Below are 15,473 nucleotides of genomic sequence, written 5' to 3'. Positions count from 1 at the left end.
TGCAAGGCTATTCACTCAAATCAACAGCAATTTAGACATTGATTTCAGTGTGATGCGGATTGCGCCTAATGGTGCATGCCAAATGTAGCATGCTTCAGCAATTCCCAGCAAGATGAAATTGAGATTTATATCGACTGATAGACAACAACCTCAAAACCCCAAAACAACAGTATCCCAACAGCAAAAGGCCTGTTTCAGGACCTTTATTGTTTCAGAGTTCCTTATTGCAGCAATTAAGTTTGTAATCCCTAAATCCATTCACTTGGAAATAAGTCCCATTGATTTCACAACAGCTGCTATGATGTAAATATAGAAATTTTATATCGCTTTAGTATGTTTGTGCTGGAGCTCAGTATTGATCAATGCATAAAGATGAAGTGCTTGGTTCTCACAGGTTCACACCAGTGGACAAATCAAAATAGTGGTGTACTTCCTTAAAAGATAGGCATTTGAAACTTCCTGTCTGAACACCTACTTTTTTACACTGAGGCTTGTGACATAAATTAACAAAGTTAAACTAAGGTATAGTGTTATAACAACCACCTAGATGAGATTTAGTTTTTAAACAAAGTTTATAAATTTCATTCCAGTTTATAAATGTGGGCAATATCTTGCCCATGTTACCAGCAAGACAAAGGATTCCAAACTTTACCTAGCAAAGAGTAACCTGAATTACCTGAACCTGAACCTTAGGAAGAACAACCTTCAGAACACGGCCAAAGAGCCCGAAAAACCCACAACAACCATCAGTAACCTGAATATTGATGATACCAATGGCAGCAGTCAAGATGGTCTGTAGCAGTGGTCCCCAGCCTTGGGCCTCCAGATGTTCTTGTACTACAACTCCCAGAAGCCTTCACCACCACCTCTGCTGGCCAGGATTTCTGTCAGTTGAAGTCCAAGAACATCTGGAGGCCCGATTGGGGACCATTGGTCTACAGGATATTCTCTTCTGGTCACTACCATTCACAATGTGAAACCATGCAGATGCTGACTCCTTTTTTCATTAGTTAACTACTTCTCACTGAAACACAACACTATTATCAAGGCTCTACTAACATTGAGTAAGACCATCAAAAACTATAAAATAAAAAAATTGTAATTTTATAGTGAGTATCTGAATATTTGGTCTCTCTTTTTCTTTTCTTCTTCTTTTTAATATCTATGTCTGCATTTTTACAAACAGACACAGAATCCCCTTGCAATGATGAATCCCAAACAGTCATTTTGGTCAGGAAGGAGTTAAAAAGTTATCCTACTGACAGGTAATTGGGTCCCGACTTACAGCTTCAAAAGTTTTAATAAGATTTGATAAGAGATACACAGTGGAAATTGTTAAGCTTCTAGAGATCTTCTTCTTGTAATCTCCAAACAACAAAAACAAAGACATGGGACACAGAGAATTGTTCCCTTCACCGAGAGTGTATTTACAAATATACATACGTCGCACCTCAGAACTGGCAATTCCATGATTCTAACAGACAAAGTAACGTGCTGCTCCTCCATACATTAACCCAACAACTGAGCTTAGTAAGCACCTTGCTTATGTAGTGTAGTCTGATGCAGCAGTGACACAGCATATTGAACTCTGCACATGTGCAGCAGTGTCACATGACTTTCACTCTGGCTAACTGCCAACCTGAGTGATTCAGCCTTTTCTGGTTTCCCACAAACCACCAAGGCAATTCCATATTTCATTTTATATAAAATGCTGACAAGTTTAGATTGCTCCAGACATGGAGTCAATCTCCTCTTCAAATACTTTGAATATGCCATAGAAAATTTTATGCTAATTCTCTGAAGAAACATGGCAGAATGACCCCCTTTCTGGAGGAGTCACTCGATGATGATGATGATGATGATGATGATGATGATGATGATGATGATGATGATGATGATGATGATGATGATGATGGTGGTGGTGGTGGTGATGGTGGTGGTGGTGGTGGTGGTGGTGGTGGTTTAAAACAATCCGAGTGTTAGATTCTCATTCCTTTCAGTATGGGCTGTGAGCTTTCCTTTCAATATCTCCCATGTCCCCCAAAAGCAGCTGTAGTCTTTGATAAATCTTTCTTTCTTGATAAGCCTCTATCATTCATTCAAAGTGTTATAAGAAATCTGTGTTTCTCCCATTTGAAAGGCCTTTTGTGAGGAACATTATTTCAGCTATTAAAATCTGGATACTTTCAAAATAAATTACCCACTACAGCTATCCAGTACCCTAAAAAGAGGAAGTTAACTCAAAATACTTTAGACTTTCTAAAGAACCGTGCACTTAAAATCTAAGTGCATGGTTCTCCATGGTATCATTCTTGAAGGGAGGTTTGAAAAGAAAGAATCTATTATTGTTGTCTAATTTGGTTTGCACAGCTACTCCTTGTCTGGGGATTTGATTGTCCAATCTGTGCCCTACTTGAAATGTGTTATATGACCCCCATTGAGAATGACTGCTTTAGACTAACAAGACTCGAGGGTTCTAATCCATGGCTAAATTATTTAATCGCTGATAGAGTATACCTTAAGACAACAAATGCTATTTTCATTCAAAATATACATTACATCATTTACCTCTTTTTTAAAACAATAAGCTCATACCTATTGTTGACAAATTTTAACCAAAATATTCATTCAGTTGCCAAGACATGTTTATAATTAATTGACATTGCTCTGCTGAAGTTGACTCATTATTTTGAAAACCTCTAATCTTTATGTTATTGTTCAAACTTAATTCAACATACCAGGTTTCAAACCTTGACACAATCATGCATGCTGCCTTGGACTCTTTACAGAAAATGAGAGCTAGAGAAATAAAATGAACAGGTTGTATAAGACAAGTTGTATTTACTGCTAACTTTATAAATACACTTCTGTACAAAGAATTAAACATGTGGCAAAATATCATATGTTTATCCTGAATTATGAAGTATTAATAATTATGTTACCAAGTCAGTTGTGACTTAAGTTGCCCATTTCTAAAGTTTCCTAGGTACTCAGGTGGTTTAACATTCCCTTGTACTGGGGACCATGGAGTTTGCTCAGGACCACACGAACACAGTGGGAAAACAAACTCCCACCCTCTGGTTCTGCTCCATCTCATTGAACTTATCACCAGTTATTGACCTAAACAGAAATATTCTGCATTTCACCCAGAAAACATTGCAGGGCTTTGAAAGGAAGCCATCAAAACTATGTCCCTTCCCCACTTGAGTTGCTCAGACAAATTGCATGATGGACACACTGGAGGTAGCCATTAAGAAGGAGCAAAAAGGATTGATCATGTAATCCAACTGACATGTATGCAGGCATCAGCACCACTAAGATCAGTAGGACAGGAATGGTATGGCATTCCAGCCTATTTCTGTAACCATTGATTTTCAAAAATACTCAGTGTTTCCTTTGTCTTTTATTTTAATTTAATTTGCAAACCATTTAGCCAAATTACTGTTTCATTTGGCAAATGACAATATTGGCACCAGATTTCTGTTATCCTGCTCATTGAATACTTGTGTCCACCCTAGGGCTGCTGCCAAGAGCTTGCCAGCCTAATTGCCAGATCAAATTTCTGTCTACATTAAGAGCAAATTGCAAACATTGAAATGAGCAGCATGACCCTCCAGTAATAGTTGTATTTCTTTCTCTTTGTAAAATGTGTTTGCTTTTCTATGTGGCATTCTTTTTATTTCTCCCACATCTTGACACAAGCAACTGGATTTTGAAAAGAAGAACCTATATATCCTAAAAGTTGAAGCAACCAACTCACATCCTGATCCACAATTTTTCTACTTGGGACCATTTAAGGATTCAGCTTTGGTCAAAGTTTATGTGGAAGACATAGATGAGCCACCAGTATTCAGCATACCTTCAAGCCTAATTGAAGTTGATGAAGATGCCAGGGAGGGAAGTATCATTGGGCAAGTGATAGCTCAGGATCCAGATGCAGCAAGGAACATCATAAAGTAAGTCATCTTCCATAAGCAACAGAAAAATGCATTGAAAGTGTGGTTTTCCTATATGTCTAACAACTGAACAGTGGCATCCAATTTCAAATGTTGTTAAAAAGTCTTTGCTGAAACCCTGCCACTTAGAGAGATGAGTGGTTACCAATTTCATCAAGGTGTTTTCACTTTCTTGTTATTATTCAAATTCATCTGTTTATGTAATTAACTTATATATCACCCAGTATATAAGAACATTTGGGAAAATACATAAATGATATATTTTGTATTTTCCCAGTCATTTTCTTTTATATGTTGATCAAGCTTGCTAGAGCTGATGGAAGTTATAGTTCAAAATATCTAGAGGGCCATCAGATATGGGAAGGCTGTATAATACTAAGAACATTGGAGTGAATCATATCTAGTTCACTGATGCTCCTATATCCTCACACTTTTTAAAGTCAAGCTTGCTTAGGGTGTAGCAGTATGGTGATACATGACTTCAGACTATTTGAGATCTCACTCCATGTACCACTTATTTTGAAATAGATGTTGACTGCAATGGACCTTCAGTGTCTTTTTATATAACAGGGTTATGAATTCCATTTTTCAATTCTAATTCCATACGAGCTAGTTCACATGTTAACTTGATTCACACTTTTTGCTTATGTGACATGTCTATTCCTGTTGGCAATATAACACAAGAGATAGTCTGCAGATCTCAGACACCATTGATGTTTCTCCAGTATATATCTCAGAGTCACAGATGTTACTGTAGCTGACAACCTGAGCTTTGAAGTGCCAGCTTTCAGCTCAAAACTTAGAATGACTCAGAACATATGCTGTTTTCCTTTTGGGTGAAAAAGGTCCCAGACAGCACTGATGGAACCAAAGAACTGGTTCTGATGGATAGATTACCCAAGAATATATGTCCAGTTACTGAAGATCACATCTGATATATATGTCCATCCTATTACTCCAGCCCAGGTTCCACATATTATTTCTTGAAAATATAGCCAAGGCGAAAGTTGTAATAAATAACCATGAATCTTCCTATTCACAATGAAGAAGGTTGTCTCCACACATTGAGACACCTTGTCAAAAACAAATGGTTGGTTGGTTGGTCAACAATTTTTTGCTTCTGTGTGAGTATGAAAAGACCAGGACTTTTTTCATCAAAAGCACAAAAACTGATGAAATGGGGTGGTGGTGTTGTACACAACTTTGTGTTCTGCACAAAGTATTGTATTGCTTGCATGTGTCTATCCAGTAAGGTATGTCAATGCAAGAACATTGCTGCTAGGGATCATTTCATGTTATGAATTCCCAAAATAGCTCCATCCTGTTTAAAGGAGGAACAGAAAGTAAGATGCAGTAAAAGGCTCTCTCAGACTACTCTGGGTGCAAAATAGAGTACTATCTCACAGCAAGTCAGTAAGGTAAATAAAGACAGGAGAAACTAGCACATGGGGCTGTTGCATGTTGCTTGAGATTAGTCTGCCCAACACAATAATTACAATTTCTTCAGACTTTGCTTAAAATTGCAAATGGGACACAGTCTGTTGGTGTGTTATGCAAGAATTAGTACTTTCACTAATATATTTTTGGTATCTGAGGGCAATGCCAATGATGCTACCATGAACAGTTGTGCACATGGATACGATATGTTCACGTGGCTGTGGGTGTGTGCAGAAGTAGCAAAAGAGATGGAAACAGCTGCTGAAAAACATATGGAGATATAAATAACAGCTGTATAAGGGGAAACAGCTTCTTGTTGTTCCTAACATGTTTTGAAATGACATTTTATTCACGATTTTGACACTGACAAATAAAAATCAGCGTATCAACACCTGTATTCTTCCATAACAAGGTGTGTGTGTGTATGTGTGTGTGTGTGTGTGTGTGTGTGTGTGTGTGTGTGTGTGTGTGTGTAAACATAAGTCACCTATCAAAGCACTGCTCCACATTGTTACTTTAATTTGTTACAATTACATACTACAGCTATCCAGTACCCTAAAAAGGAGAAGTTAACTCAAAATACTTTACACTTTCTAAAGAACCATGCACTTAAAATCTAAGTGCATGGTTCTTTAGAAAGTATAAAGTATTTTATACTCCATAGTATCATTCTTGAAGGGAGGTTTGAAAAGAAAGAATCTTTTATTGTTGCTTAATTTGGTTTGCACAGCTACTCCTTGTCTTAGGGTTTGGCTGTTCATAAATGTGCATATATTAGTTAATTATGCATGTACTTATTATTCAACAAAATGAATGTATGTACACCCTTTTGCTCATTCATGTGTTTCAAGGTAATGGCATGGATAGCTCTTTGGTGTATACATTATGTATACTGTCATGTCAAAGTGGATGAAATATTTAAGGAGTGGTTTCATCAGTGTTATTCACCTTCCAGTGAGTTTCCATGGATGAGCAGGGATTTGAATGCAAGTCTCCTGCATTCTCGTCTGTCACTCCAGATACTACACCACACTGGATACATAGGGCAAGTTGTGTCTCCAGAGTTCTGGCTTAGTTAGTATCTTCTTGGATCACTGTAAGTTACAAACAAGGTACACTATTGTGTACCAGAACTCATTCTCATGAAGAAATGAGAGTAGAGGAGATGGTACATTATTGGGTCAGATGTTAGGACATCTGTTCCTGAGTTCAGGCTACTGGTAAAACACCATGGAACTTGCAGTTTCAGCTAAGATGGAAGTGTCAAGGTGTCGAATTCCAGTTTGCCCTCTCCCTGCAACCAAAATCCAGGCTTAGATGTCCTGTGGATCCCTCTGTTGTCTTGTGTGAGGAATACAGTTCTCCTTTGTTGTTGGAGCAGAAATACATGGAACAAGATAAACGTCTATCTGCAAAAGCAGAATTTAATTTTAAGTTTCCCACTACAATAAAAATCTAATTGCAGCCAAATAGGTAACTGTGCCTAGTGGCTCAAAGAGATAGAATGTTTACTGAAGTGCACCTCTTACAGAAAATAGAATTCTGCTGCCAAAGAATTAGTACTCTGGCAGTAGAATTTGATCCTTAATCATGGTATATTCAACAGCAAAATACTGCTGCTCCCTCTCCTACTGCCAAATTTTATGCCATCAGTACCTGATGATGAATCCTGATAGAACTTAAAAGCTTGATTTGTTGGTATGCCATAGCAACTCAACGAGGGTAATACTCAAGCCAGAACTTTGCTTCTATGGATAGACCACACAGCTGTTTTTTTCTGTATGTGGTCTTTCAGATGCACTTTGACTCCACCTGCCCTAGCCAGCATTCCAGTGGTGTGTGATAAAAGTTGCAGTCTAACAATAATGAGAGGCTACACATTTCCCATTCCAGGTGTAAACACAGAAGTACAGTATTTACACATCCCTGTGTAATGTACTGAGTGCTTGATTAAATGATCATCCTCATGTGCCATCAAGTCAGTTCTGACTTATGGTGACCTTTTTCAGGGTTTTTCAAGAAGAGAAGTAGTTTACCATTACCTTCTTCTGGGAGTGTTCTAGGACTGTGTAGCTTGCCCAAGGTCACACAGGCTGGCTCTTCCGGAAGGCACAGTGCAGAAGTGAATTCCAAAACTCTGCAGCCAGATATGTAACTCACTGGGCTATCCAGCCAGCTAAATTTTAATAATAAATGCATGCCATCAAGTCAATTCTGACATGTGGCGATCCTTTCCGGGGGGTTTTAGGTAAAGAATACTCAGAAGGAGTTTACCATTCCAATTGTTGTTGTGGTTTTTTTCGGGCTCTTTGGCCGTGTTCTGAAGGTTGTTCTTCCTGACGTTTCAACACCAGCAATCTGTATGTTAGATTGCACAGGGAAGCCATTGAAATCCATAAACATAAACAGAACTTCAACAGGAAAGAAGAAGGCCTAAAACTAAACATGGCCTGGCTCCCCATTCTGAAAAATACAACCTAAAAAAAGTCAACGAACTCTACCCAGCCACAAGGGCTGGGTATCATTGCACAAAAAAGACCAGCTAATGACACCCATCAATCCCAGTGACAGATAATCTCTCCCTCCCCCTCCCTTATCACAACAAAAATATGCTGATCACCCTATCTCCTGAAAAAAGACAAAAGCTGTTTCCCACAGCTATAAATGCTCAACTATCCAACAAACACCACCAGTCTTCTCCAGTCTTCTGAAGATGCCGGCCACAGAGACTGGTGAAACATCAGGAAGAACAACCTTCGGAACATGGCCAAAGAGCCCAGAAAACCCAAAACAACCATTAGATCCTGGCCGTGAAAGCCTTTGCGAATACACAGTTTACCATTCCCTTAGTCTGGGAACTTCCCGGGACTGTGCTGAATGTTGGATAAACTTTTGTCATTAACATACAGTACTTCAGTTTTAAAACAGACACTAGAAAGTGATTGTCCTAAGAATACTGAAGAGGGATCCTCAGGAAGTTGACAAATTCTGTTTTAAGTTAAGGAATCAGTCTTGAACAAGACTGAAGTCATAAGCAAACAGCTAAGTGTCAGTCTCCAACAGCACAGTGCTCTTTGTGTTTAAGTCTAATTTTATTTCAATATAAGGTCACTGGATGTGAGGCTTTCAGTCAATATCCAGGAAGCCCCCCCCCCCTTGGGCCTAATTTCCAAGTTGAGACCGTGGCACCCATCTAAATTAAGACTTCTTGCAGCAGATGGTTGGAATCAGTTTGTTGTGATTGCTGACTTGTGATTACTGAAATGTGTATGAAGCCCTTTAGTTGCTTTAGTTCCCAGCATATAACAGGCAGCATCGAAGTATCTGCATATGACATTGCTGGACTGTGAAGTGTGATTTTATTTACTGTATTGGGTCTAAATGGCAGTCATTTAAGTTTTGGGGGCAATACTGTTCCTAAGATTAATACAGATGGCTCAGTGATTGGATTCACACTGAGGCAATCCAAAACTTATGGCAATTGGTTTTCACAAATTAACAGGTTTGATCAAAAGCAGTGAAAGGAGTCTTGGTGATGACTTCTGCAGAGTCTTAGGATAGTAGGAGATCATAGGATTTGATCCACTGAAAATAAAAGCTGGTTAATGTCTTTCTGTCCTCTATATCAGCATATTTTCTAGATAAATGTCTGGCAAATGTGACGGTCAAGCACACAAGAAAGGGTTTCAAGGGAGACCTTTGGGTAGTGTGGGCGGCATATAAATTAAATAAATAAATAAAATAAATAAATATTGGTAATAAAGTTCCATCATCCCAGTTCTGAACTCACTGGTGCATTATCATATTTTGCCACTCCCACAAACCTATTCCCAAGGTCTAGTCATTTCAGCCCCTGTGTCAAGGTCAAATGTATGACACCCAAAAGTCCTCAGAGGACTATATGAATATAATATCCTTTTGTAGTTTGTAGTCTGTGGTGGTCCATCATAGCTGGCATTTATCCCCGAAAGAGTTAATATCAGTGTAAAATCAGATAACCATTTCAGCCAAAATTCATCTGGATATTAAGGTATAAATCGCTTCATTTTAAAAATGCTTCCAGGGAATGTCAGATTATCTAATTCTGCAAACTATATTCATCTACATTAATTCTGTTTTCCATTTGGCAGTGTTCTGGCTTTTTTTCTTCCTAACATTTTGCCAGTCTCTGTGGCGAAACATAAGGAAGAAAAACCTCCAGAACATGGCCAAACAGCCCAGAAAACCTACAACAACCATTGGATCTTGGCCGTGAAAGCCTTCAAGAATACATAAAATGTTTATGTTCCACTATCTTTGTTCATATATTTTCACCTAACTGGCAGATTATTTATTTATTTATTAGACTTATATACCGCCCCATAGCGCTACAAGCACTCTCCGGGCGGTTTACAATTTTTAAAATTATACAGGCTACACATTGCCCCCCTAGCAAGCTGGGTACTCATTTTACCGACCTTGGAAGGATGGAAGGCTGAGTCAACCTTGAGCCGGCTACCTGGGATTTGAACCCCAGGTCGTGAGCACAGTTTTAGCTGCAGTACAGCGTTTTAACCACTGCGCCACAAGACCAATACGAAATCTCATAGTCTCTGCTAGGCGAGAGAAAGTTTGCTGATTAAGAAAATGCAACAATCTTCTTCTCTTGCTACCCTAGCAAAATTAATGGGTTTTGCTATGCGATTTGCTAAAATAGGCTGCATTGGCTAACAACGTATTTCACTACTCTATCAAAACTAGCTGTTTGTCTTGAAGTATCCTCTAACTGGCAGTATATTGCTATTCAAACTTCTATTATCACTTCTCACATATTCAGGGATATCATTTTCATACCCCCTTATTGATTTAGGTATTTACACAGAATTCCAAACTTTAATGTCCCCCTTTCAGGTGAGCGTGAGGATGTTTTACTTGTAGATGGTTTCTGTTGCTCAATGGCCCAATTTACTAATCTTAACAGAAGTCTGTCTTACCTCACCCCCTCACCTCTACTGTGCTGTTTCCTTTCCATGGGAAGGACAACTCAATTTTTCAGGTCACTGGCTTTTAGGAAATGTAGTCCCTGGATTCAAGAATCTCATTGCTCATCCTGGGTTGTTCCACTTTGGGTTTTAGATTTTAGCCTACATGTTTAATGTGCCCTCTCAGTGACATTGGGTGGCTAGAGAACTGTCTTCCTTTTTGGTGTTGCATAGCTTTGATTGCTAAATAGATCTAATCATCTCTCTCTCTCTTTAAAAGTAAAATGGTGTGGGGATGATCATTTTGTTAAAAAAAAAAGAAAGAAACAGCAAATCACACATACAGATATATAACATGATTACCTAGTCTCAATCTTATGCAGTATAGTAAACAGTAATGTGTTTCCACTTAAATTATAGCAAAAATGTCTAATAGTGATGTTTTTCATTATTAATTTAAATTAGAATATGCAAATTTTATGCCAAAGAACCCTCCTTTTTTGGTCACAGAGCAGTGGCCACCCTCTGACAGAATCTCCTGCCTGCCAAAAACAAAACAAAACAGAACAGGTTTTTTGAGACATTTTTATTTGTTTCATTATTCATATGCCTATTTATATGGCACCTTATAGGACATAGTGCTCTGGACACTGACCCCTTCTTCCTCACAAGACAGCAGAATGAGTATTGTTAGAAGCCATGTAGATAATTGGGTGGCCCTAGGCCTGTCATTATCTCACAGCCTAACCTACATCACAGGTTATCGTAAAGATAAAGTGGTTGTACGAACAAGAAAAGCTAGAGGTGCCACATCATTGAGTTCACAGAAGGGAAGGTGCATTATCAATGCAACAAGTGCACAATTTCTTTTTTATGGGATAACAACCTCTTATGTGAAGTAGAACAGTTGAAGGAAAGGGTTTTTTTAATGCACTTTTATAAATCGGCAGTCTATATGAACAGCAAACTTTGGTCTCTGACTGTTTATTCTGCTGCTGTCATAATCAAAAATAGGAACTGTGGACATTTATTCTCTGATCAAAAAGAAGGATGAATAGACAGAGATCTCTCTGCCCTTATGCCTCTCACATCTTCTGTATCTCATGCCTGTTTTCTTTCTTGCTGTCACTATTTAACACCAAGCTGCTTTCATTTCCATTTCTATGTTTCCACCTTCATGTCTGACGATAGGGACAGATAACAAGAATGGAAAACCTCTTCCTTTCCTATCTCTCACATCCTCCTCCAAAACCCAGTTCTGAAGAACCTTTTTTGAAATAGCCTTCATTCAGGGGCTATTCTCTTTTACCAAACATCCTTTCAGTCATTATGTGAGTATGTGATAGAGGCATCTACATTTTCCATTCCTATACAGTAGCAGTAGAACACTTTTTTAAAATTTCAGATTTTTATTACTTGGACTAATTGCAATATAATCCAGCTAATAAAATGTGGGTCTTTACCAAAAGTATCATCCTCAGATTTGTGTGTGTGTGAAGCATGTTATCTATATTGTTTTCAAAGCAGGAGCATGTAGTGTGTTTGTAATCCCCCCCATATCTTCCCCAAGATTTTCTTGCAGTACTTTCCCCTGAGATTTTCAAAATTACCTAAAAATATGATATTTCATGGAGTCAAATCAATGCATACAAGAAAAGGTGTGTAATCAAGTAGTACATTTTAAGTGCTACTTAGAGACTCTCAAAATGGTAGCATTTTTATTCCTGTTTCCCCCAAGGATTCTTGGTTGTCACACTGCCACTGCAGTTTTCAAGAAAAGGAAGGATGTTGGCAGCTTAGTCTTACCATTTGCTTCCTCCACAAAGCCTTCTATCTTATGTCATTCTGTCATGACATCGTACGCTGCGCTTTAATAGCCATGGGGGAAGCTGAAAAGCAATGATAAAAGAAAAGATATTTACATATATCCTCATTTTCCATGAAAGTAAGGTGAAGGTATAGATCCTGAATTTTGCTTTCTTTTTGAAAGGAATTTGTTTTGTGTCAGAGTGAAAGAGAAGTCCAAAAGTTCTATGGTACAGGAAAGTCACAGCAGAAGTAAAACACATTAACGTATTGATTAGGTAAACTTTATAGATTATGATCTTTCTCTGCATGCTGCCCAGTTTCCTAAGCTTTCTTCCCACTATTATGAGGGTTTTGACCTGTATGGGTATGTCAAATGTAGATCCATACTATTACAACATTTGAACCTTGTACTAGATTTTGTATTTCCTAAGTGAAAATAGGTCCATAAAACCCTGCCTACACTTCTCTGCTTTCACCAACTGGTTTGTGCATTCTGAGGAGTATAAAACCTACTGTGAGAAGGAGAGTGAGATGGAGGCACCTTCCATGTGCTATTCTCTCTTCCCACAGGAGCAGAGGGATGGCATGCCACTGATCCCATAAGGAGATCAATGGAACAAGAAGGGGAGCCCCCTAGGGGTCAGAAGAGCCTGCATTTAGCAGGATAAAAAGTAGGAAAAATCCAACTAATTGGGGAGGAGGAACAGGAGCTAGAGGAGAACATAAATGTGGAGGGAAAGGGAGATGGAGCTAAAGTGGTGTGAGAGGTGAAGCTGGGTTAACAGAGGAAAATAAGGAGGAATTAAAAGTGACCAAGGGGTGTGACTGGATAATTAAAAAGAACCCCTGGGCTGAGGGGGGAAAACTGAGGGTGCCTAGAGAGGAAACTGAAAGTCAAGGAAGGCTCTGTCTCCAGAGACAGCCATCCTATTGAGGAGAACGGGTGAGATGCAAGATAAGAACACTGCTGGAAGGAGGTACTTGGGAGGAAGGATGGAGTGAGAGGAAAGACAAATGGAGTGCCTTGCACAAGGGTGGACTTCCTCACTCACATGAGTCTGGGAAATATGGCCCATCCAGGGGGCAGGTAAGTAGAAAAATGGTAGGAGGTTCACATCTGCCCATGCTGCGGCTGTCACTGCAACCTCACCTTGGAAATAGAAATGAAAGAACACCAGGTCTGTGCTATGGAAGAGGTGGGGAAAAGAGACATTTTGGAAATGAAGTTGTTGAACCACTTTCTCCCCTCATTGGAGGGGGAGGAGAAGGTTGAACCTGGAGGAGAATAATTCTCCTTCAATACGTTGTTCAAAAAGCTGTTAGTAAATATTACCCTGTTGGAACAAGGAGTTGGTTCCATTGTGTCTGTTAAAGGGGACTATGGTGGAGCATGAACATTGAACCTTCTCACACCTACCTACCACTTGTGTACCTACTGTATGTGCATGATTTCAAAATAATAATTTCAGGCACATATGATTAAAGCTATAATCCTGTGATTAGAAATCAAGTAGAAAAGCATGGACTCTTACACTAAACTCCTCTTCTCAGACATTATTATAGGCGTACAACTAGACCTCTTAAATATTAAGAAGTTTCAAGAAAGTATGCTTCCTCCCTCTGTTTCTGTCTAGTCTGCAGATATGTTGAATTATTTAAAGCCTACCTGTTAAGGAAAAAAAACAAAAACAAAATATGTATCTATGCTTTGTTTTTTTCCCACCTTTCACATTCTTCTCCTTATGTTTTCAGCCTAAACAAACTTCTGTAATTATATATTAAATTGAAACGTCAAAAATGAGAAGAAATAAAGAACACGGTGTCCTAGAAATTAATGAGGCACATGTTGTCATTTGACAGATATTCTTTGGATCGGCACACTGATTTGGACAGAATATTTAACATCCACTCAGGAAATGGGTCTATATTTGTCTCAAAGCTGCTTGACCGAGAAGCAGCTCCATGGCACAACCTGACAGTCATAGCCACTGAAGTCAGTAAGTTGTGGGTATATGATAGCATGAGTTGGAGGGAAGGAAATGGACAAGCTATGATCTTGTGTGTACTTCTGTGGGCTTACATCCCATTCCATGAAACTTACTTCTGATTTATTTTTCTTCTTTCATGCAAAAGCCAATGTGGTGTAGTTGCTAGGGTGCTGAAGTAGGACTCAGATTGGGTTCAGATTGCCACTCAGCCATAAAACTCACTGGATTGCCTTGAGCCAGTCACACTCCCTAAGCCAAATATATCTTGTAAGGTCCTTGCGAGGAAAAGACCAAAGCCATATTGTAACACTATATCCTTAAATATTTAGATATTGAACCCCCTGCCAAAATTATAGCTTAGTTGTTATTTAAATGTTTAATATTCTATAATTTATAACTGGGCACAAGCTCAGTGTAATGATAAAGTCTTAGGAGCAACATGCTCAGTCCATCAAAAGCTATTCTGTCAAGTTGTTTCATAGGTTCACTTAGTTTAGTCTATGTCTCCAGTGTGTGGCAACAAATGTGTAGAATTTTGCACAGGAATGTTTCTCATCCCTGCTTAGAGGTTGAGCTTGAGACACAAAATATGGGTTTTATTATTAAAAATGTAAGTCCTGATCTGGTATGGTCTTACACAATAAGTGAAAAAGCAAAAACTAAATACAAAAACTGTACTCACCATGAGATGGAAAGATTCCTTCCTTCCTTCCTTCCTTCCTTCCTTCCTTCCTTCCTTCCTTCCTTCCTAGTCAAACCCATAGTCTTCATTTCGTAAGCCCGATTTTTGTGCATTTCTCTAAATATGCTAAACTAACAGTTATAATAGCTGCTACTTTTTTGCATTTACCATTAAAAGTGAAAGCACTGGAAGAATTGTTCACATATTTCTGTAGTTTACTTCTTCAGTCCTTAGTGTTCTCCCAACTCTCCTGATAGGCCCAATTTCTATAAGGGTGGTGTTATTTTTGTTGCACTTGTTCTGATAAACATGAAGATGACATAAAATTGGGGCCATTCTGCATTTATTCTTTGTTTTTAATTCAGGCAATCCCAAACAAAGCACCCAAGCACCCATCTTCATCCGTATTTTAGATATAAATGATCACGCACCAGAATTTGCCAAGTACTATGAAACCTTTGTCTGTGAAAATGCAAAAGCAGGACAGGTAAGTGCAGATTTACTGTACCCTTCAAAACTAGTCCCTGATTTATCATTCTTTCTGTGCCCCTCCATCCATTTATAGAACATTGCAAGCATAGTACAGAGATGTAGAGAAAAAAATAACCTGAATATTAAGGATATTTCTGATATTTTGAGT

At 38.6% G+C, this 15,473-nt stretch overlaps 1 protein-coding gene and 1 long non-coding RNA gene across 4 annotated transcripts in view; both read left to right on the top strand.

The window, feature by feature from the left end:
• CDH9 (cadherin 9) overlaps positions 1-15,473 on the top strand; it is a 237,858-nt gene that overhangs the window by 198,664 nt on the left and 23,721 nt on the right. For 2 of the 3 annotated variants that reach the window (XM_020809332.3, XM_078392719.1), the window contains exons 7-9: positions 3,703-3,956; positions 14,024-14,160; positions 15,199-15,320. In XM_020809332.3, the coding sequence (XP_020664991.3) occupies positions 3,703-3,956; positions 14,024-14,160; positions 15,199-15,320 (513 nt within the window). The remainder of the gene's footprint in view (positions 1-3,702; positions 3,957-14,023; positions 14,161-15,198; positions 15,321-15,473) is intronic. The other variant, XM_078392718.1, reaches the window with a different exon arrangement.
• Positions 9,160-13,941, top strand: LOC144588996 (uncharacterized). Its single transcript, XR_013544811.1, has 2 exons — positions 9,160-12,649; positions 12,695-13,941. It is a non-coding gene; the product is annotated as an uncharacterized LOC144588996 (long non-coding RNA).

The sequence above is a fragment of the Pogona vitticeps genome, chromosome 4, assembly GCF_051106095.1.
Source record: "Pogona vitticeps strain Pit_001003342236 chromosome 4, PviZW2.1, whole genome shotgun sequence".
In the NCBI taxonomy this organism is placed as follows: domain Eukaryota; kingdom Metazoa; phylum Chordata; class Lepidosauria; order Squamata; family Agamidae; genus Pogona; species Pogona vitticeps.
This window is presented reverse-complemented; position numbering and strand designations above follow the sequence as displayed.